The sequence below is a fragment of the Mastomys coucha genome, unplaced genomic scaffold, assembly GCF_008632895.1.
Source record: "Mastomys coucha isolate ucsf_1 unplaced genomic scaffold, UCSF_Mcou_1 pScaffold22, whole genome shotgun sequence".
Taxonomy (NCBI): domain Eukaryota; kingdom Metazoa; phylum Chordata; class Mammalia; order Rodentia; family Muridae; genus Mastomys; species Mastomys coucha.
In genome coordinates this window covers 123,854,448-123,878,219 of record NW_022196905.1, presented here as the reverse complement: position 1 = coordinate 123,878,219, position 23,772 = coordinate 123,854,448, and the positions used below count along the sequence as shown (strand labels likewise).

Here is a 23,772-nt window from a genome sequence, read left to right as displayed (position 1 = left end):
TCAGGAAGCAGAGGCAACCTGGTCTTCATCGAGTTCGGGGCGGGAAGGGAGTTCAAGTTAATCCTCAGCTATGCAGCAAGTTTGAGGTTAAGTGAGGATACACGAAAGCCAACTCAAAACAAAAGAGGGAACACACAAAATGAGTATTTCTATGAACTTGTATCGAATTACTCCCAGAAGATATTAAATGAATATACTGAATTGCATAACATAGCACATAACAAGTTCTAGAAAAGGCTAGGCTACAACATTTCTAAACAAACAAAAAAAGAAAAATCCGTAAGAATAGAAAGCAAGACTTGGAGGCAGATTACATACAATGAAATCAATTTTATTTCAAAGTAGTTCTATAGCCACACTAAACCTTTCTAAAGAATGAATTCCACTAACTTAATAAATTGACTCTCTACCCTCAGCTGAGGGCAGGAGGAGGAGGAACCAATAACAAATCCTAAACTCTTTGTTTTCCTGTTGTTTTTGTAGCAGTGGTGGTGGCGTCTCTTTATGTAGCTCTGGCCATCCTGGAACTCACTATGCATAGACCAGGCTGGCCTCAAACTCACCCAGGTCCACCTGCCCCTCCTCCCCAACGCTGGGATTAAAGACATGCTCCACCAATGTCTAGCCTAACTATTATCTTTTAAAAATAAAGTTTTATTTTCCAGACTGTGCTCTGTGTTGGTGACTGTGACACAGTTACGTAGAGCTCAGAGGACAACGCCGTGGAGCAGGTTCTCTTCTTCCACCTTTATGTAGGTCTGGGGCCAGATTTGTGCAGGAAGCACCTTAACCCCCAGGATCCAGCTCCATAGCCCCTAAGCTCTCTTAAATAGCTGTTGTTCCCAGTGGTACGCATAAATCTGGTCAGAGACATTTTAGACACAACAGAGGACTGAGTCAATGTGTTGATACAGTTGGAAGCCAGGGTTCTTAGAGGAAGAAACATGGAATGGGGGAAATCAGGTATGGTAGTATACACATGCAATTTCAGGATTTAAAAGACTGAGGCAAGAGGACTGCAAGCTTGAAGCCAACCCAGACTGCATAGTGAGACCCTGGCTCAATAAACAAAACTAAAACATTGACTGTGTAAAGGAGTTGGAAAGATGGCTCTGTCCTTGAGTGCATGTGTGTGACTTTGGTTCACAGCAACCACGTCAGATGGCTCACAAGCACAGAGACTCCGCCTTAAAAGTGCTCTGATGACCCCTACTGGCCTCAGAGAGCACTGCAATCATGCACACAGACACAGGCATACACAAAAATCAATCTTCAGCAGAAAAATAAAACTGTACTACCTTCTAGTTGCAATGACGTCAACACCCTAAATCTGACTTTTAACACCATTCACTACCAACAGAAACTAAACTACTTCTTTTAACTATTTTGTTTTAGATTTATTTATTATATATAAGTTCAATGTAGCTGTCTTCAGACACACCAGAAGAGGGCATTAGATCTTATGACAGATGGTTGTGAGCCACCATGTGGTTGCTGAGATTTGAACTCAGGACCTCTGGAAGAGCAGTCAGTGCTCTTAACCGCCGAGTCATCTCTCCAGCCCTTTCTTTTAACTATTTTAAAGATGTAGTTTAAACCAGGCATGGTGGTGCACACCTTTAATCCCAGTGCTTGGGTGGCAGAGGCCTTCTTGATCTACAGAAGGAATTCTAGGGCAGCCAGGGCTACACAGAGAAACCCTGCCTCGAAAAACAAAAACAAACAAAGAAAAACAAAAAAGAAGAAAAAGAAGTAGTTTAGTTCAAAACTGTCTAGAGATACAGTTGGAACATTTGGTTCCATTAGAAAGTCACAATGTAATTTCTTTTTTTTTAAAGAAGGGTTTTGTTTTTGTTTTTGTTTGTTTTTTAAACAAGCCACAGGAACCCAGGAGATATCTCAAGGGAGTTCCTCACAGATCTGAGGCAATTTGGACACAAAATAATTTAGTGGAAAAAAATGTTGGAGCTAGTCTCCTATAGACCAGGCTAGTCTCAAATTCACTATACAGCTAAGAATGACCTTCTGACCCCCATATGTGTACCATGGTACACCTCCATCAATAAGTACATATAATTTACAAACAACAAAAAAAGATACATATGTGATAATATACATCTGCAATCTCAGAACCCCAAAGGCAGAGACTGTAGATTGAATGCTAATAAACCAGTGAGAGACTGTGGCTGAAAATCAAGAGAATGGTTACCAAGGAACCTGAGGTTGTCCTCTGACGTCCATGTGCACACACACACACACACACACACACACACACACACACGCACACGATTCAGGGAAAATGTGTATTTATTTGTATATCACCTACTATTTTTATCAGGTTTTATAAATTTGTTTCCATGGATTTTAAAAAGAAAACAAAAGGATATGACATAGAACAGAGTCTGGGAGTAAGGGTCTTGATGCTCACAGTTTTCTTCCAAAGAGAGGGCCAGCCCAGGCGCCACAGAAGAGCTGTAGCATCAGGGGCTGCAGCTGATGAGACCTGGAAGCTGGGTCTTCCAGGAGCAAGGAGTAGGTCTGGACCTGAGCGTCTGTTGGATGCGCTTCACCATAGCTGGAGAGCTGAACAGTCTCCATGGAGCCTAAGTGTCACCCATCAGATGCTCCCTCCTAGACTTGAGCTCTTCTACCCCTGGGCCAATCAACCCACCAGGCTCAGGCCACTGGTCACCCTGAGCACAGGCTAGCAGCTCTGGGAATCTAGACACAAGTCACCTTCCCAGTCCCTGAGATCTTGCCCTGCCAGGTTGGTTTTTGGCTCCAGGCTTGATGCAGCTCCCCACTGGGACCTTGCCTACAGCTGCTGACTTCCTCCACAATAGTCCAACCCCTGGCTTTCTTTCCTTCAGCAGTTCTTGCTTTGTGTGCCTTGTCTAGCCCTGACTCCGTGGCCCCTCTATGACTCAGGACATTGGCTCCTTGCCCCAGGACCCCACCCTGACTATGCATGCTGACTCTTCCAGCTGAGGCCCTCACAGGGGAAGAATTGGAACATTTAACCCAGAATCTCCCAGCTTTCCAGGCTCTCCCAGCCTGCCCTGCAGAGGGACAACTTGGAGCTTCTGATTCAGTAAATAAGATTACCAACTCAACTGTTTTTATGAGACAGGGTCTGTGTGGCGCTGGCTGGCATAGAACTTGCAGGCTGGCCTCTGCCTCCTAAGTGAGTGACATACACTTTGAATCCCAACATTAAGGAGGCTGAGGCAGAAGAATCAGATGTCTGAGGAAGTCAGACAGAAAGGACCACATTTGAGTTCAAGGTCAATGTGGGCTGCAAGAGACTCTGAAAACAAATAAACAAATGCTTCTCATGTTTTATAATGTGCTAGCCGATGCTATCTGCTTATTCTGACAAGAGGGGCCATACCCAGATGCCCTTTGACCTTGGACCAGAACCAGAAATAAGCTCTTTTCCTTGTCACTCACCCAGGCAATAGAAAATGGACTAATTTCTTTGTATGTGTGTGGCATGCATGCATGGTGGGTGTGTACACCAGGCTGGGCTCAGACTGACGTTTTCTCTTAACTCCTTTTCTTGGCTCCTGTTCCACCAAGGACGTTCCTATAAAGTGAGCTAAGCTCTGGGTTATGTCCCCTGGAGCAGCTGTGTGCAGCTCTGGGAGCTGGCGACTGTCTGAGTCTGTTCCCCCAGCTCCATTCTACCCAGCAGTGCCTGACACTGCCTACAGTACAGTCATCAAAGAGCCTGAGTAGCTCCCTCCCCACTGTGTACATGTGTGGCAGAGGCCACACAAGCCTTTCTACCCCAGAGAGCTGCACAGCCATGCTCCCCCATCTTGAGCCCCTGCCCGGTTCTGACCCCATGTTTCTTGACCCCAAAGCACAAAGATTTCTTTTCATCTTTTTTTTTTTCCTCAACCAATCCTAAGATCAGGCATATTGAGAGAGTAGGCCAGTTCGAATAAACAGTTCTCCGAACATCCAGGAAATGGCTGTTGCAGCTTTGAGCTTCACGAACAACCTGACCGGCTGTGCACATCTATGCCGGATCCTCCTCTTCCATAGCCACATCATTGCTAGTGTTTTTGCTCTGTTCATCCTTTGGACCTGCAGGCAGAATGCTAGTGACGGTGTGCAGGAGGGCTTCAATCTGCTCCTCCGTGAGCCGTTCTTCACTCTCTTCTACCATCTACAAGGAGAAGAAACCTAGAGGTTAGGAAGTAAGCCTCCCATCACAGCCCATCACAGCCATGCAGTCCACAGCACCAGCCCAGCATTGGTCCTGAGCCAGCCAGGGCCTCATCTAAGATCCACAATAGGATGATACCAGTTCAAATCCCAGACCAAGCCAGAGCAGGCACACAAAATGAGTCGGTGAAACTAACTGTCTGTCTGTCCCTCCCTCCTTCTCCTTCCCTCTCTCTCTCTCTCTCTCCCTCCCCTCCCCCCCCCGGAGACTGGCAGTCCTGGCTGTCCTGGAACTCACTATGTAGGCCAGGTGGTCCAACACACAGAAATCTGCCTCCCTCTGTTTCCTGAGCGCCAGAATTAGGGGTGTGCACCACCACCACACCCAGACTGTTTTTCTTTAAATAAAGGAAAATCCTAACCTATTTCCATTCCCATCCTTACGTATATGTTGGATGTGCAAAGAAATTCACTTTAGGGGGTGATATAGCCCTAGATAAACTTATGGACTTCACAACAAGCGCCTCTGTCACTGGACTGGTGTCGCCCAGTCACTTGATGCTGCTCCCCTGAGCAGCACAGTTTCTAACTTTCACTAGTTTTCACCCCTGCCACTCACCAGAACTCTGCAGGGGCCTCCTGTCTGACTGTAAGCCACACTAGGAATTTTACAAGCATGATCTCTTACAACATTCACTACAATCCTAGCAAGAAACATTCCTAGGTGGAAGGCCTGCCAGCTAACACATGCGACGTTGTGTTTTGGATCTTAAACGCCCCTCAAATGCAATTTTTTATTAAATGAGAATTTTTTATTATTAAATGAGAAAATCTCATTTGTTACACTGTCACATTGCTAGTCAAGAGAAATACGCAGTGATGAAGAAAGTCACTGTTGGATCAACCAAAGTCCTCATTTCTACAACATTCATTTACAAAGAAATAATGTTCAACACAGCCCAACACAACATTTTTTGGTTTTCTTCATATTGAAGTCCCCCAAAAATCATCTTCTAATGGGGTAGGTTCACTACATAAATTACAGTTCTTCATTTTTACAATTCACCCCAAACTGCATGAGAGACGTAACACATTAAAATTTCTAAAGCTGTGAAGAAACCCTTCACACATAGTCATCTTCTGATGTGTCACTGCTACTTTGTGTCATCATTCTCAATTGTGGGTATGAAAGTGCTGGCAAAACCATTTTCTAAGGTCCTTTTGTTTTACCAATTTAGACAAGGTCTCAAGTAGCTGAGGCTAGTCTCAAACTTACCATGTAGTTAGTCAAGGATAGCCTTGAATTTCTGATTTTGCTTCGGCCACCCTCCAAGCAGCCCACCAGGCTGGGTTTGTCCACTGCCAGCAAAGGAACTCCAGACCTTGCACCAGTGAAGCCAGCACTCTAGCAACTGAGCTACATCGCTAGCCCAAGTCAAACCTCTCCACTGAATGAGAGTCAGCTTTTAGAAGAAATAGCTGGAAGGGCAGCAGGGAAGACCTCGGGGGACCCTGGGTCGGCACCTTGAGGCCAAGTCTCAAGGGGATCATTCCTCCTGGCACACCTCCATTCCTTTGTGTCTCCCCACAGACATGCTATCTACCAGGGACCCCACAGCCACTTAGTTCAACAACAGTAACTAAGAACAGAATACCCACCAAACAAAGGCAAGACCCAATATCTACACCAAAAAGCATTGGCAGCATCAGGACTCCATATACACCAATGACCAAGACAGTATGTCTCCTCCAGAAGCCAGCAACCTACTGTGACAGGCCTAGGAAAAGCAATGGCAATGAAACACAAGGCAAAGACTTCAGAACAACAATTATAAATACGTTCAAGGCCCTTAAAGAGGATGTGAGAACACCCAGGTGAATGAAGTAATGACAACAATGTGGGATGTGGAAGCAGAATTTAACAAACAGATCCCTAAAGAGAAGCCAGACTGAAATAAAACCCAAAGTGAAAACTCAGGAAGTCAAACAAAAAGCTGAGAGGTGAGCTGAGAGGTGAGCTGAGAGGTGAGCTGAAAGGTGAGCTGAGAGGTGAGCTATACCAACAAGTTAAAAGACATGGAAGACAAGAGTTTCAGGTCTTGAAGACAAGATAAAAGAAATGGGTGGCTCAATCAAAAAATATTAAATCTAAAAAAAAAGTTTTAAATTTAAAATCTAGGCATTAAACATCCAGGAAATCTGAAACATTACGAAAACTCCAAATCTATGAATAATAAATATAAAGGCCCAGAAAATTATTTTAACAAAATTATAGAAGAAAAATTCCCCAGCCTAAAAGGCCGGGCAGTGGTGGCACATGCCTTTAATCCCAAGCACTTGGGAGGCAGAGGCAGGAGGATTTCTGAGTTCAAGACCAGCCTGGTCTACAGAGTGAGTTCCAGGACAACCAGAGCTATACAGAGAAACCCTGTCTCCAAAAAACAAAACAAAACAAAAACAAAACAAAACAAAAAGAAACACCTATCAGGTACAAAAGGATATTAACAGGAACAAAGAAAGGATATTAAAAGCTGTAAGGGAAATGACCAAGTTACATATAAGGGCAAACCCATAAGAACATTGCCATCCCATATTTCAAGTTGTATTACAATTTATAATAAAAAAATCAGGCTGGAGAGATGGCTCAGCAATTAAGAGCACTGATTGCTTTTCCAGAGGTCCGGAGTTCAATTCCCAGAAACCACATGGTGGCTCACAACTACCATGAGATCTGGTGCCCTCTTCTGGCATAGAGGTAGAACACTGTATACATAATAAATAAATTAAAAAAAAAAAATTTGTGGCCAGGCAGTGGTGGTGCACACCTTTGATCCCCAGCACTTGGGAGGCAGAGGCAGGCAGATTTCTGAGTTTGAGGCCAGCCTGGTCTACAGAGTGAGTTCCAGGACAGCTAGCGCTATACAGAGAAACCCTGTCTCGAAAAACCAAAAAAAGAAAAGAAAAGAAAAGAAAAGAAAAGAAAAAAGAAAATGTTTTAAAATAATTTTAAAAAATGAAAAAAAGAAACAAATCTCTAGAAATGCATGTTTATACAGGTATGTTGACACATGGCTAAATCCCAGTAGTTCGGAGGCAGGCAAGCAGCCCATCCTCAACTACATATTAAGTTTGAGACCAACCTAGGCTACATGAGACCTTATCTCAAAAAAAAAAAAAAAAAAAAGTTTTAAGATCAGATACACAATTAATAGCAGTAATCCAACACAGTGTGCCCCCAAAGAGGCAGTTTGGAGGGAATACCTGATTTGACTGTGTAATCACAGGGAAGACTGTAAGCTCATGAGTAACTGGCAAACATGGTCAACTAACAACCTGGCCAAAGCATCTCTGAAGAGCTACACCATACGAGGACGAGACTGGAACCATAGTGACCAGGGCACTTTTAGGAGGCAGTGAAGTGCAGAGCCAAGACAATGGCAGATGAGTGGTAGGACACGTGGCATTCTGAGAGCAGCTCTGTCTGCGCCTCAGTGAGCAGGCACCAGGTCTTCAAGCTCCATATCAACTCCTTCTAGAATACAATGTGTCCAGAAGGATGGAGTGCTCTGGTATGAGCTGGGGCGGGGCCCTCTGAGGCCTTCCCTGGTAGATAAGAACCAGTGCCCTCATCACTGTCTCTAGGTCTGGTGGCCGCACTGCCAATCAGGTGTCACCAGGTATGCCCAGAGCAAAAAGGCAATAGCTCTCCATCTCTATCAACTCTGGTAACAGCAGAAGCCTTTGATCACAACCAAATCCTCAGGGACAATTATAGCTGGGAAGGTGTTTTTAAACATAAGATTCTCAGTTCTTAGGCACAGAAATCTAAGCAGCATTGTGCTAAATGAAATACACTCAGAAGAGAATCTTTTCTTTCAAAAGAAAGCTTAATTACTCCTCTTAGACCACCAAGGTAAGTGACAACTACATCCTGCCTCATGTTTCCCCTACCACAGGTGAACAGCTCAAGGCTCCGTCTCAATGTTCTCCAGTCCCGATGGGCGAGTTGTTCACAATGTAAAGGCAAATGAGAGCGGATAGCCCCAAGTGCTAGCAGCCAGCTCTCGGTGAAAGACAAATCTCTGCACATACAAAGCTCTCTTAATCCCCAGATGCTGCCCAAGGCTCCAGAAGAGCCGCTCCCCACTGAAAGCTGCCAGCCCTGGTGCACAGCTTTCCTCACATGACCCCAAAGCTAACTAAGGCCAAGCAGCTCTAAGCAGAAATCAAAGACTTTAAACCTGAAAACATTTTACAGCTTCTTTTCGCTTTCAGTTTTCAAAGCTTTAAATCTGTGTATGTATGCACACATACATGCTCAAGCAAGTGTGCCTGTGTGTGTGTGTGTATGTGTGTGTGTGTGTGTGTGTGTGTGTGAGAGAGAGAGAGAGAGAGAGAGAGAGAGAGAAAGAGAGAGAGAGACAGAGACAGAGACAGAGACAGAGACAGAGACAGAGAAGAGAGGACAGCCTTGGTTATGGTCCTCACCTACCTAACTTGAGCCAAGGGTCTCTTTTGGTTGCTCCTCCTGTGTACATATGTCAGGAGAGCTGATTTCCACAGACTCTCCTCTCTCTGCCAACCATCTTTCTAGCAGAGCCCTAGGATTACAGACACTACACAACCAGCTTTATGTGGGCTTGGGGGATTTGAACTCAGGTCCTTAAGTTTGTGGGGCAAGTACTCTACCCACTGAGCCATCTCTCCCATCCCACCGCCTAAGAATCACAACCTTTCTGAGTGCTAAGGTGACATCTCCTTAGGTAAGACTAGATAGAAAATTGTCCTTCTGGCCTCAGGTTGCAGTTAAAAAAAAAAAAAAATCAAGGGTTTACCAAAAGCACTGAAATACTGTATACAATTACTTTATATTACAATATATATGAAATATGACCTTAAATGAGACATCCTGAGAATAAAGTTCAAGATGAGACACAAAATTCATCTTGGATAAGGAAACCCAGCCATAGCAACTGTGATGACTTCCAGCTATTTGGCCTCTGAAACATCACCTTCCTGGACTAAGTTAAAGCCTACAGTGAGCACCAATGGGGGCCTGGGAGGCTGTGTGGTAAGCCATGGAGCTTAAGGAGCAGGACGATGACCTGAGTTCACAGGGTTCACTGACACATCTACCGAGGGCTACAGCTGAGCAAGCTGGAGTCACACCGCAGGCTCACGTCTTCACAGAGCCTCCCAGTCAGTGGACAGCCACCAAGAGACCACAACTAACCCCAGTGGAGACACTTCTTGCTCTCAACTGAATTCTAACAAGCATGGTCATTGCAGCTGCCTTCTCAGAGTCTGCGGAGAGCACATGGCTGTAGTTAATACAGGGAAGCTCTCCAGCCTCTGTTCTCCAACATCTGGAACCCTCATTCCTATGCTCTCTGGAAGACAGCATACTGCTCTAAGCCCTGGTAAAGAGCTTGCCACCTTTTGCAGCCAATTCTAGGGGAGGAAAAAAATCTGACTAGAAAATGGTCTAGCTGTAGGGAAACAAGAGTTTGTAGAAAGAGAAGCGCCTGAGGTAACACCACACCAGTCTTCTCGCCGGGTGGGATGGGTGATTTTAGGAGTCAACTAGACTGTGTCCTAAGGGACACCTAGCCAGCTGGTAAGGTTTGGGGTGCATCTGCTGTGTCTCTGGAAGCCTGCGTGTGAGGTAATGGACTTGGTGTAGAATGTCTACTTCCAATGCAGGTGAGTGCCATCCAAGTTGGGGAGGCCAGGACAACACCATTCTCACCCCAACTGTGTCCCTTGGAGAACTCTTCACCAGCATCCGGGGACACCCCAGCTCAGGCTCTGGCCTTTAGGCTGCAGACACACAGACTCTGAGCTCAGGCCATGTCAGGCTTCCTACTGTTAGGCCACCAGCTTCCTTGATACTGAGGACTTCACACCTGGACTGAGCCAGTCTTCTAGCATCTTGTGGTCTTCAGCTTACAGATAGCTTTCGGGAAGCTCTCTGTGCTCCCATAACCTTGTGACCTACTCCTCTAAGAAGCCCCCTCTCACCTCTGTCTCTGGAAACACAGCTTAGAAGAGGAACAATGTCAAGGTCCTAATCAGACCCCAAGGTCCTAATCAGCCACTCACTGGAATAAAAGGTGAGAACCTTGGTCCTCCTCCAACACTGAAAGTGACACTCACTAGGCCCTTGGAATGTGTCTGACATGGCTGAAGCACTCAGTATCAGTTCTCTCACTAAGAGACCGCGGAGCTTTCCACAGGCTCAGGATGGGGCCATGGTAATCCTCATGTCTCCTTTCTGTTATTCAGCCACGGATAGCATATGGTGCTGATTAAAGCTGGAGGAGACCCAACTGTGATCCATAACCCAAGGGACAGTGACTGGTCTCTTGATCTCCCTCTCTCCTGGAAGCTGAATCTGTCTAACATCTAAAACAATGAGGACACACAGATGAGGACCTGTGTTTAGCATAGGGCTAAGTCCCCAGGAAGCTCCCCAGAATGGAAGAAATTTTTATAATTTAATTTTGGGTGCATTCAGAAGAACAGAAAAAACTCTAGGAAGACAATGAAGGTTTTAGTAAAAAATTAAGTACATTATAACCTCTGAAAGGTTGTAAATAGGAAATTCTTGAAAATCATAGAGGTAATTTAGCCATTGACTTCCATACTTTTTGTAAATTTTACAAAGAGCTGTCTGCTTTTGTTCTTGTTCTTTATTTATATTTTATTTATTATATTTATTTTATTAATTATATTTTTTTATAATTGTATTTGTATTTTTTCAAGATAGGGGTATATTATGTGACCCAGACTGACCTCAAACTCCCATCCCCTAGCCTCTGCCTCTACAACACTGGGATTACAAGCATGAGCCACCAACCCTGAAGTCCTGGCTGTCCTGGAACTCACTTTGTAGACCAGGCTGGCCTCGAATTCACAGAGTTTTGCTGTCTTTGTCTCCTGAATGCTCGGATTAAAGGTATGCAACACCATCACCCAGCTAAGAGCTGCATATTTCTTTTTTTATTCTATTTTTATGTATATGAGTACACACTGTAGCTGTACAGTTAGTTGTGAGCCTTCATCTGGTGGTTGAGAATTGACTTTTTAGGACCTCTGCTCGATCCGGCTAACCCCACCCACCCCAGTCGGCCCCACCCACTCAGTCTCCCGATAGCTCCAACCCAAAGACCCATCCATCATTATAAGCAAGCACACTGCAGCTGTCCTCAGACTCACCAGAAAAGAGTGCCAGACCCCACCACAGGTGGCTGCAAGCCACCGTGTGGTCGCCAGGATCCGAACCCAGGACCCTCAGAAGAGCAGCCAACACCCCTACCACTGAGCCACCTCACCAGCCCTGAGCTGCATATTTCTAAGACGAGCACTAGAACCAATTTATCAATTCTCAAAGCCAGAATCTTTTCTGCTGCTTATAGGACTGCTTGCTGATGTTCTGCCCATGTAACCGGAGGAATCTGCCACAGCTCGTGAGAGAAGCCTCTCACAGGTGCTCACCTTCACTTTCTCCCTAGAGCACCCCTGCTCTATCTCTGTCCCCCCATTGCTGAAGCCCCACTAGATATTTTTATGCAGGGAAATGAAACCATATTTATGGTTTAGAAAATGATCTGTAAGCCAGGTGTGCTCACACTTGCCTGTAATCCCAGCACTTGGGAGGGTTCAAAGCCAGTGGGGCTGACTGAGACCATGTCTGAAAGGGTAGGATGTACAGAGGTGCAGAGGCAGGGAGGAGGACAAAATGACTGCAGGCTGCATTGTGCGGTGTTGACAGAAATTAATGCTGTATAGTAGAGAGACCACAAGCAGAGGCGGGAGTGACAGGAAACAGCAACAACTGAGTATGAGCTAGAACAAGAGCCTCCTCTTAGAGACTGGCCCAGGAGGGCCAGAGAGGAAGACAACATGTGGAGAGGAAAGAAAAATCGTGGAGAGGTGGGTGTGGAGACACTCTGGGTTTAATGAGTTTATGCAACATCTGGTTGGCTATAACCTCTACAGACAAGCCATGGCCAGAAAGGCCTAGAGCAGAGCGACATAGGCTGCCAAACCCGTTTAAGGAATTAAATTTCTAGCTTCCCACTCCCTCACGTCCACTTGCTGAGGCCTCTGGGCTCTCCCTTCACTCACGGCACAGGGTGGGCGTGCAGGCTTTGGTTTGTTCCTTCTCTGCCTTTCTGCATCTCCAACCCCCAAAACAACCCTTGAGTCCAGTGCCCCGCCCCCACACACACTTACCAGCTGGATCTCAACAGCGGTCATTGGCCTGTGATTCAGCAGCTGAAGCTTCTCAGCTCTGTCAAAAGAAAAGCACAAACTGCTTAAAACTCTCGTGCCCTAAAAGACCTTGGGCCTTGACCAAGTCACTCTCAGGAAAGAACTGGAGTGTCACTGCCGCGTGGCCCTGCGATAAGGAAGACTCACAAGACCACTACTCAGAGGTCCATGTGTGCCAATATCCTACAGGGTACCAGGCGCAATGCTTCCTAAGACAGCAACAGCAGAGCCACTGCTTTAAAACCAGCATCAGCTCAGTAATTAGAGGGCTCTCCTGCACACCTAACGACCTAAGCTCTGTCCCTGAATTCTGCAAGGTGGCAAGAGAAAACTGACTCCGGAGGGCTATCCTCTGATCTCCCCAAACTGCACTTCGGCACACACACACCCACACTCATACAACAGAGAAATAAAAAATGTAAAGCACATTTAAAAAGAACACTTGCCTGCACTGTGACCCAAGCCTTTGATCCTAGTGAGACAAAGGTAGCCGGAGCTAAGTGAATTAGCGGCCAGCCTGATCAATAAAGTGAGACTCTGTCTCAAAAAAAAAAAAAACCACAACAGAACTCCCCATATTTTCTATACTAATTTTTACTTGGAAAATGAGAATTTTTTAAAAATTTGTGTTTTCTTAATTCAATTAAAAAATAAAGATAAAATTATCTTCATTTGGTTAATCACTGCTTAGAAATGACTAAGAATTCAGTTTTGAGAGTAAGATTATAAATTGCTCAGGTTTGTTTTGTTTCTTTTAAAAAGAATTTTTGTTTTTGGTTTTGGTTTTGTTTTGTTTTTTGAGACAGGGTCTCTCTGTGTAGCCCTGGCTGTCCTGGAATTCACTCTGTAGACCAGGCTGGCCTCGAACTCAGAAATCTGCCTGCCTCTGCCTCCCAACGTTGTTTCTTCTTCTGCCACGTGTATTCCAAAACCAAACTCAGGTGTCCAGGCTGGGCAGCAAGTACCTTTACCCACTGAGGCATCTCATTTTTACTTATGACATGCTGGTCCTGAACTTGTATCTAGCTGAGGATGAGCTTGAACTCCTGATCCTTCTGCTTCATTCTCAGATGCAAAGATTACAGTATGTGATGATCAATATGGATTGTCACCTTGACTGGGTTATCACCACCATAGGGAAAAACCCCTCTGGATGCCTAAGAAGTAGTTTCTAGATTGTAAATCAGCGGGTGAGATGACATGGATGCCACCATCCCACGGGCTGGGCTCTTGGATTAAATAAAAAAGGAGGAAATGAAGCCGGGCGGTGGTGGCGCATGCCTTTAATCCCAGCACTTGGGAGGCAGAGGCAGGCAGATTTCTGAGTTGGAGGCCAGCCTGGTCTACAGAGTGAGTTCCAGGTCAGCCAAGGCTGTCTGGAAAAAAACAGAGAAACCCTGTCTAGAAACAACTCCCCCCCGCCCCCAACAAAAAAAGGAGGAAATGAACTGAGCACCAGCACTCCTCTCTGAGTCCAGACGGAGACTGCAATGTGAGCAGCTGCCTCTGACTCTAGCTGCCATGCTTTCCCTCCATGATGGACATATCCCCCTGTGACAGACATAACTCCCCATGATGGACATACTCTTTCCCTCTCAAATGGGTTTTGTCAGGCATTTTACACGCAAGGAGAAAAGTAGCTACTACACAGTGTTACTCAGATTTGAATTATCTTAGTAAAACAAAAAGGAGCCAGGCTTGTGGCTCAGGTTTGGTGGCTCAGCATGTTACCTCAGAACTGAGGAGGCTGAGACAGGATAATGAATTCGAGCCACCTGGCCTTTGAAGATAGTCATAACCATCTGACCTCAAATTTGGTATAAGGCCAAGGATGACTTCAATACCTCATCTTCCTGCCTCCGCCTCTTGTCAGGATCACAGCAATTATCACCTGACACGAGAGATACACGGCCCACTGTGAAGAGGTTAAAAGGTGACAGGACTTCAAAGATTTATTTAATCTTATTTTATGGGTATGAGCACTTGTCTGCATGTGTATTATGTACATTACACATAGATACCAGAAGATGGCATCAGACTCCCTGGGACTGGAGTTACAAACAGTTATGAGGCTCCATGTGGGTGCTGGGAGCCAAACCCAAATCCTCTGCAAGGGCAGCAAGTGCTGTTAACCACCGAGCCATCTCTCCAGGGCAGGACAGCAAGAGAGAGGAATGGCTTCACTTTCACCATCCCCTCACAGGTGATAAGTCCTACATTGCCTTCTCAGTCCGACTCATCTTTTAGTTCTGTTTAACACAAATGGAGTTTTTTTGTTTTTTTGTTTTTTTGTTTGTTTTTCTTTTTTTTCTTTTCGAGACAGGGTTTCTCTGTGTAGCCCTGGCTGTCCTGGAACTCACTCTGTAAACCAGGCTGGCCTTGAACTCAGAAATCCGCCTGCCTCTGCCTCCCAAGTGCTGGAGTTTAAAGATGACTCTGGATAAAGATGAAAAGCCACACCACGGTGGCCTTAGCCAGGTTTTTGGGAAGCAGTGTAAGCCAAGTATTCCCAAGCCCCGGGTTCATGTGTGTAACACAATTCAGAGTAGCACTTACAGCTCATGAGGGTCAGGAGAGGCAACAGCTTCACACTGAAGTGGCTGCTATCATCACTTGCCTGTTTTCTGCTTGGCTTCCAAGCGTGAGACACTTCTACCTACACTGAGAAGGACGGGACCTGGCCAAGCTTCCAGTAGACAAGACAGCTTCCCACTACTCAACGCCCCCAGCTCACATTAGCCATGTGCTTCTAGCAGAAACATTCACCATGATGACGGCCCCACAGCGGTTTCACCACTGATGCAAGTGTAACAATTACAGCACGAGCACCATGAAGTTCTGCACTTCAGCATCCCCTAACGCATTTAGCAATCAATCTACTCAACAAATGAGATTTCACAGTAGAGAGGTGCTGGCCTCATACGCAGGAAGCCTTGTGCTCAGTCCACAGCAGAATGGGAGGCAAGAGGGAGAGAAAAGATGAAAATAAACAAAAAGGGGAGGATAGAGAGAAGGGGGAAAGGAGACTTTGCATTGAGCCCTGAGAGTTTTCTGAGAAAACAAGGAAGCATGGCTGGGGCTGGGGCTGGGGCTGGGGCTGGGGCTCAGTGGCAGGGGATATGGCTCAGTTGCTAATACTCTTGCCTACCATTCGCAGACCCTGGGCTCCATTGCCAGGACCATATGAACTGGGCGTCCTGATGTATGCCCTAACTAACCTCTGATGGTCATTGCCAGCCACTGTTTCCTTCAGTCTCCTCCCATGGATCACAGCACCACTTTTTCTTGTTGTCCACTTCTCTTTCTGACTGTTGTTTGTGTCTGTCATCTTCCCCTCCAAGCCTCTTAGGGATTTCCTCATACAAAAGGCACAATCTCAGCTGGGTGGTGGTGGCGCACACCTTTAATCCCAGCACTTGGGGGGCAGAGGCAGGCAGATTTCTGAGTTCGAGGCCAGCCTGGTCTACAGAGTGAGTTCCAGGACAATCAGGGCTACACAGAGAAACCCTGTCTGTCTCGAAAACACCAAAAAAAAAAAAAAAAAAAAAGCACAATGGAGAAATTCATGTTTCTAAGCTTTGTGAGCTGAGCTTCAGACCTCTGTAGCCAAGTGCCTCCCACACATCTCCATGCAGATACACCAGATGCCTTGAAATCACCATATCTGAAGCTATTGTGACTACTCTTTCCAGCACAGTAGCTCCTCACTACATTGCTAGTCTAGAAGGACCTACAGTCAAAGATCTGGGAGCCACCCTCACCTCTCCTCCACTTCCGAGACTCAGCTCCTGGGTTCTTTTACTTATGTGCACTCCTCGCCAACACCTTAAATCCCTCCAACCTCTTGGTAACAGGACAGCAGCTCAATCCTCTAGACCCTTCTACTTTTCAATACAAGAAAAATGCCTTTTAAAAGACTCGAAGTGTGACTGGAGAGATGGCTCAGTAACTAAAAACTATTGCAGAGGATCCAGGTTCGGCTCTCAGTGCCTACACATAGGCTACTGTCTATAACTCCTATCTCAGAGGATCCGATGCCCCCTTCTTCCCTCCATGGACACCAGACAATACACATACATACATGCAGGCCATTCTCAGGAAGTCCAGAAGGTGCCAAATCCTCTGGGTGCTAGGAACTAAGCCCAGGCCTCAGCAAGAGCAACAAGTGCTTTTAACCCCTGGCCCATCTTTCCAGCCAGGTCCTCCCAAAGGCGTTGATATGAAGTTGAATTTCTCTAGATCACCCCCAAGAATCCTGTGAACTTTGTCCTTTAGTAGTCTATGTTCAAATGTCTCCACTTTCATGAAACGATCTAAACAAACTATAGACTGATACAGAAAAGCCTCAGGCCAATCCCCAACTCCACGCCTTGGTTAGCAAGCACTGCAGCCTGCCTTCACCTCATCCTCTCCTCTCCTCACAGCATCCGCAGCCTGCCTTCACCTCATCCTCTCCTCTCCTCACAGCATCCACAGCCTGCCTTCACCTCACCCTCTCCTCTTATAAACAAAACAGTATCCCTAAAACTGACACTCAGTGCCTTTCCACTAAGCCCCTCCATCACAGCACTGAGAATCAGGCTTGGCATAACGCAAATGTAAGCTGAAGGGCAAGCTAAAGGAAGAGCTAGGGAAGCCCTAACGTCTAATAGAAGCTTATGGAACTCTGAGGAGGTAAGAAGCAGGATTTTATGTTCTGAGAGCAGATCTGGTAAGACAATTAGGGGAACCTGAGAATCCACCATCAATACTTGAGCTTGGCTGGTTTAAGGTACACGTCCCAAAAATATGGTGTTAAACCCCTGGAGTAATGTGTGCAGAACAGAAGATGCTCGGAATGACTTCAGACCTAACTAGGCTGGCATGAGAGAGCAAGCGTCATTCCATAGTTGTGTGCCTTCCAGGGGTGATCTCAGGATAGGAACAGGGGCTACTAGTCAGATACCAAGAAACAAAGAGTGTGGGACGAATCTAAAATATTAAAGAGTCCGTTTTGGGTGGAGATTCGGGTAACACACTAAATACAAAATTACTTAATACCCAGTGCCAGAGTGACTCAGAGTTGATCTCCAACTGTATTGTGATGAAATCTACCAAGTCAAATAAAACATGGCTCCTGGCCTACCCTCAAGGACTCCAGCGGTGAAGATAAGTACACAAACTAATAACACTTGGAGCAAAACAGAAACTTTATTTGATTTCAAGATCAAATAAAGACTTAAAGAACATGTCAGCAGTTCCTCTGTTAAACATGGTTTCCATCTTTAAATGCATGCAACCCCTTCATCAGCCATACAGACCAGAAGGTAGGAGCGGAGCCAGCCACCGTGAAAAGAGCTTGCTGGATCCCTCTACTGGCCATTGTACAAGCCAGTCAGGAGCTCTTGCCTAATGTGATTATTTAAAAAGTTACATAAGCCTTGATAAATAATTAGCTTGAAGACAGCAAAGGGAAAGGGAGTCAACAATCCCCTGCCCACTGACGCGCGCTTTAAGCCTGTGTGATTATAACCAATTGTGAATCAACTTGCAAGACAGTTCCTATTTTATAGGCTTCTTCTTCCCTCCCTCCCTCCCTCCTTCCTTCCCTCTCCCCCGCTTGCCATGCCAAGCAAGTCCCCCACCATCTCCACCATGGGAAAGATGCAGGGACCGTATCCAGATAGTTCACACAAACACTTGGGAAAGGACTTGAAAATCCATCACGAGAAGGCTCAGGGGTAAGAGAGTGCACTACTTTTGCAAAGAACCAAGTTCAGTTCCCTGAACTCACGTCACACAGTTCACAACCACTTGTAACTGCAGCTCTGGGGAGCCCAAGCCTCTGGCCTCCTCCGGGGCATCTGCACTGACCTGAGCTTATCCACATACAGACACACATGCATTTGCAGAATTAAAATAATTTTTAAAAGCAATTGCCATACTTATTAATGCCTATTGTCAGTGATAACAATGAAAACCCTCAGAAGTTTAGCTACACACTACAAAACAAAGAGCCACGTTAACAGAGGCTTCTGAAAGGATTGCCAGTCTAAACTATCTGAGTATAATATTCAAAAGGCCCAAGATACAATTTACAAAGTTATTTCAACCAGGAAAATATGACTTATTTTCAAAGGAAAGGAAGAGATAGCAAACTCATGCTAACAAGGATCTTAGAGTTATCAAAGAAACTACTACAACATGAAACAAAAACAAGTAGTCTTGAAATGAATGGACCACCAGTAGTTCTAGCAAAATGAAGTTACTCAAAAGAGGGAGGGGAGGGGAGGAAGGCTATGAAGGGGGCACTGGAGAGATGGCTCCTGGTTAAGAGTACTAGCCACTCTTCAGAGGACCGGGGTTTAGATCTTAGCACCCACATTAAGCAGCTCACAAACCCCTGAACTCTAGCTCCAAAGGATCTGATGTCCTCTTGTACACACACACACAGAGATACACACAGATACACACACACACACACACACACACACACCACTTGAGATTTTTGTGTTCAGTGTTCTTTAGCAAACAGAGGCAGAGAAGTGAGCTTGACACTGTGTGAGCTATAGCCATCCTGAGACTAGGACAAAGCTTCTGGAGGGCTGGATCAGTGATTCAGAGATATCCACCTAGCATGTGCCAGGCCCAGATGCGATCCCCAGTACCATCAAACACCAAAAAAGCTGAGCAAACAGTGGTTTACAGAGCAAGTTCTAGAAGCTATCAACACTAGCACTGATCCTAAGACATGGGAATGTTTTCTCCTAATGCAAACCTTCAACCTGGGCTTTTAGCTTTTGTAAACTAAACTCACATCAAAGGCCAAGAAAAGGTGCTGGTAGGCACCTAATGTTCAGATAACCTATTATCAAGCTGTTTGAACCTCAAGCTAACACAAATGTCAATGTCAGGTGACTTCATTGAGCAACCTTATACAAAGTAATTACGTTGGTTTTTTTTTTTTTTTTTTTTTTTTTTTTGGTTGGTTGTTGTTTTGTTTTTTGTTTTTGCCTGTCCTCCCTCCTCTCCCTGCACCCTCTAGCACCCAACAGTGCTGGGGATGAAAGTCCCTCATACATGCTAGGTAAACACAAGGACCAAGCTATACTCTCAACGCAGCGCTGGAATTCTGAAGCCTACTGTGATGACAGGTGGTAAAGAACTCCATTAACTGGGACCCTAAGAAAAGCCTCTGAGGAAAGCACGCTGTGGCTCCCCAAAGCCACATGTCTCATTCTCAGTTGTCCTTCCACAATACCTTAAAACAGTACTGTGTACAACTGTGAGGCCACAGTGTGACTGGATGCAGGTGCGGCTGCTGCATACAGCTGTTCAGAGACATTACGCTTACTGAACTTCTTGGTACCTGTCAACTCCTGAGGGTAACTTACTTACTTGGTCAGCTTGTGGCTTTTCATTGCTGTGAGGAATTCTTGGACAATCGCAGGACTCTGGTTCCTACATGGTGTGTTTGATATGTACTTTAATGTCTAAAGAATGAATACACAAAAGGCAAATATCAGATGTAGAAATTGTGAGGTTCTTAAATAAGATTTCTTTTTATTTCTATTCATATGAGTCTATGCATGCATGCACACTTTAATACAGGCATTTATGGAGGCAGGAGGCTTCAGGACCTCCTGAAACCAGAGTACCGAGCAGCTAAGTCACTTCACATAGGTGCTGGGAGTCAAACATGGGCCATTTCAAGCCCTAGAACATAGAAATGTGAGTAAGCTGGAGTGGTTAAGAGTACATATTGCTCTTGCAGAGGACACGGGTTCAATTCTTAGCACCTACACGGTGGCTGGCAACTGTCTGTAATCCCAGTTCTATGGCTCTGATGTCCTTCTCTGACCTCCACAAGCAAACAGGCATGCACATACATGTAAGCAAAACATCCATATACAGAAAATCTTGATGGAAGAAATTTGAGTAAGGAAAGCAGAGCTAAAGTTTAATATTTTAAAATTTCCAGAATTTTAAGTTAGTTTTTATTTTTAAATTCTACATTTCTCTGTGTGTCAGCATGTGCATAAATTTGTAGAAGTGCAAGTTCCTGCAGAAAAAGAAAGCAAGGGGGCTGGAGAGATGGCTCAGCGGTTAAGAGCACTGACTGCTCTTCCAGAGGTCCTGAGTTCAATTCCCAGCACCCACATGGTGGCTCACAACCATCTGTAATGGGATCTGATGCCCTCTTCTGATGTGTCTGAAGACAGCTACAGAACTCATTTACATAAAATAAATAAATAAAATCTTAAAAAGAACCACAGAAAGGGAGTGAGATTCTTTTAAAAAAAAAAGAAAAGAAAAAAGGAAAAGAGAAAGAAAGCAACCCTGATCCCCCAACACTGGAGTTAGTTACAGGTGGGTAAGAGCTACCCAGTCCTCTAGTTCAAATCCCACCAACCACAGGGTGGCTCAGAACCATCTGTAATGGGATCCGATGCCCTCTTTTGAGGTATCTGGAGATAGCTACAGTGTACTTACATATAATAAATAAATAAATCCTTAAAAAAAAAAGATTCTGGCCAGCCAGGTGGGGATACACACCTTTAAACCCAGTGCTAAAGAGACAGAGGCAGACAGATCTCTATGAGTTCCAAACCAGCCTGGTGTGCGAGTTCCAGGCCAACCAAGGCCTGCCTCAAAAAACTGAGAAAAGGAAGAAGGAAAAAAAAAGATTTTGTGTTTAAATAAAGAGTTTAGCCTTTGTGCTAGACTTGTAGGAGGTGATCTCCAGGCCCTAGGAATGCTACACCTAGGCCCTGGGTCATATGCTTATCAGCATAACTTAGTGGCTGGCTCCACCTGTAGTTTTAGAGCAAGGATTAGCTAGCGGTAAGACCAGGGCACAGGGCCAGTGGGGCTCCCCTGCTGGCCACATCCCACGCCTGCGTCACATGCTGACTGCAGCAGAGTAACATGGCCCAAGTCTATGTGACAACAGAGGGAGTTATGACTTGCGTAGCCTATGTTTTTTTGATTCTCTTAGCTAATTTTAACCCTTTCTTTGTAGCAAGCTGTCACTGTGAACGTAATAGCTTCCATCCTGGAACAGGAGGGGGAACCCACCTCTCCCTGGGCACTGGACAGATATTAAGCATTGCTAAAACAGTGTTAAACTCAGTATCAGTTATTTCTGTTCTCATTATAAGCACTAGTTCTGATGCCCAGGCCTGCAAATTGTAACACTGGTATCATCAAGGGCTGAAGAGTTCTAATTCCTAGTCCAGCTACAAAGTCAACTGCCGCCAAGAGCTGCGGAATCCTAACTTCCCAGGCCTACCCAAGATCTGGAACACTCAGAGCTGGAAGTCGCAATACCAAAAGCCTGCTTGAGGTTATAACACTAGAGGGCGCCATGCGCTGCAGCTTCCACCTGCCAGCGATCACTTCGAGGGAAAGAAAAGCTGCTGCAGACCAGCACTAGCTCTAGCACACTGTTAGAGCTTCCCTGCTTGCCTGCCCAGAAATCTTAGCCGAGGAGAAAGAGAAAAAAAACGATCCCAGCCAGCTGACTGGGACCAACTGAGGATGGTTCAGGTGGGGACCCCAAACATGTGCCTAGTGTCTACTGGTCAGGACGTTTTATTCCTCCCATCTCCCTAAGCAGCAGCCACCCTCCCGGCTGACAAGGCCCCGAGTAGTCAAGCTCACCTCATAGGTGATGGCGTTCAAGTTCTGCTGCCCCGCGCTATGCTTGTTCTTCCCGCTCTCCTTCCGTTGTTCTTTGAGATCTGTTAGTAACTGGAACACCTAGGAAGAGGCACGGGAGATGCTGATCAGGAAAGCTGAGGTGTGTCTCTTCCAAGGGTTTAGGCCGGCCAGGGAAGGTCACTCTCTCTCTACTTTGAGCAGGTATCACGTCCTAAAACCACCCAACAGCTTTCAGGTGCTCTCTGAGCTGAGTCATTTCAAATCGTCCATTTATTTAAGATACTAGAAAGATGGCTCAGAGATGATGGCTAAGAGCACTCTCTGCTCTCCCAGAGGACCCTCGTATCAGTCGGCTCACAACATTTGTAACTCCAACTCCAGAGGATCCATGGCATCTGTGGGTACACACACACACCCACACACACACAGAGAGAGAAACAGACATATTAAAAATAATAATGTAACCTATGGTGTACTTACATGTAACAATAAATCTTAAAAAAAATAATGTAATATTATTATCTATAATAATATAGTACTAGTACCTATTGTGAGCAAGAGCCTCTTTGCTTCTCCGACATAATAATATTATTAAAAATAAGACCCTTAAAAAATAACTGTGAAGCCGGGTGGTGGTGGCATACACATTTAATCCCAGCACTTGGGAGGCAGAGGCAGGCGGATTTCTGAGTTCAAGGCCAGTCTGGTCTACAGCGTGAGTTCCAGGACAGCCAGAGCGAAACAGAGAAACCCTGTCTTGAAAAAACAAACAAACAAACAAACAAATAAATAAATAAATAAATAAATGTGAAGACTACTTTAAAATATGTATCACAGGCTCAGCTAGTAAAAGCACTTGCTATCAAACATAGAAACCCGAGTTCAAATCCCTGGGCCAACATAAGAGAAGGAGAAAACCAACTCTGTCCTCTATGTGAATAGGGATACATACCACACAGAATAAATAAAATACAATTTAAAAACAAAACAACAAAAAAAAAACCATACATCACTAATCCTTTTATCTCACAGCCTTTATGAGTATGTGAGAGCAAATCTTCCCAAGCTAAATATTTCAAAGGGGCTTTGCTTAATACACAGTCTAGTATAACAATGTCTTTCTATAACAGAAAGAGCATGAGACAAATGGTATAATACAACATTAAAAAATTAAGAGTCAAGGATATGGTTCAGTGGCAAACCATTTGCTTAATATGTCAAAATCCCTGGGTCCCCAACATAACAAGAAAAATGAAGGGAAATGCAATGGATTCGTAGAAGTCAACTTTCCCCACAAAGACACAGACAGACACGGACATAGACATGGACACATTAGTGCTGGGTTGGAGGCAAGTGGGCCTTTACACCTGTTTCTGAGATTTTTTTTTTTAAAGATTTATTTATTATTATATGTAAGTACATTGTAGCTATCTTCAGACACACCAGAAGAGGGTGTCGGATTTCATTACGGATGGTTGTGAGCCACCGTGTGGTTGCTGGAATTTGAACTCAGGACCTTCGGGAGAGCAGTCAGTGCTCTTAACCACTGAGCCATTTCTCCAGCCCTGTTTCTGAGATTATTATCAGAGATCTGAGGAAAATACAAGCTCATAGATCATTATTGCACACAGGTGCAACACCTGCCTAACAGTCCCCCAACCCCACCAGCCCCCCAGCCCC

At 45.2% G+C, this 23,772-nt stretch overlaps 1 protein-coding gene across 4 annotated transcripts in view; it reads right to left on the bottom strand.

Annotated features, from left to right (window-relative positions):
• Positions 1-2,289: 2,289 nt before the first annotated feature.
• Positions 2,290-23,772, bottom strand: part of Crcp (CGRP receptor component) — a 35,956-nt gene continuing 14,473 nt past the window's right edge. For all 4 annotated transcript variants that reach the window (XM_031338107.1, XM_031338109.1, XM_031338106.1 and 1 more), the window contains 4 exons: positions 22,093-22,191; positions 19,828-19,922; positions 12,412-12,469; positions 2,290-4,174 (listed from right to left, as the gene is read on the bottom strand). In XM_031338107.1, coding sequence (XP_031193967.1) covers positions 4,025-4,174; positions 12,412-12,469; positions 19,828-19,850 — 231 coding nt within the window. In that variant the 5' untranslated portion in view covers positions 19,851-19,922; positions 22,093-22,191 and the 3' untranslated portion in view covers positions 2,290-4,024. The remainder of the gene's footprint in view (positions 4,175-12,411; positions 12,470-19,827; positions 19,923-22,092; positions 22,192-23,772) is intronic.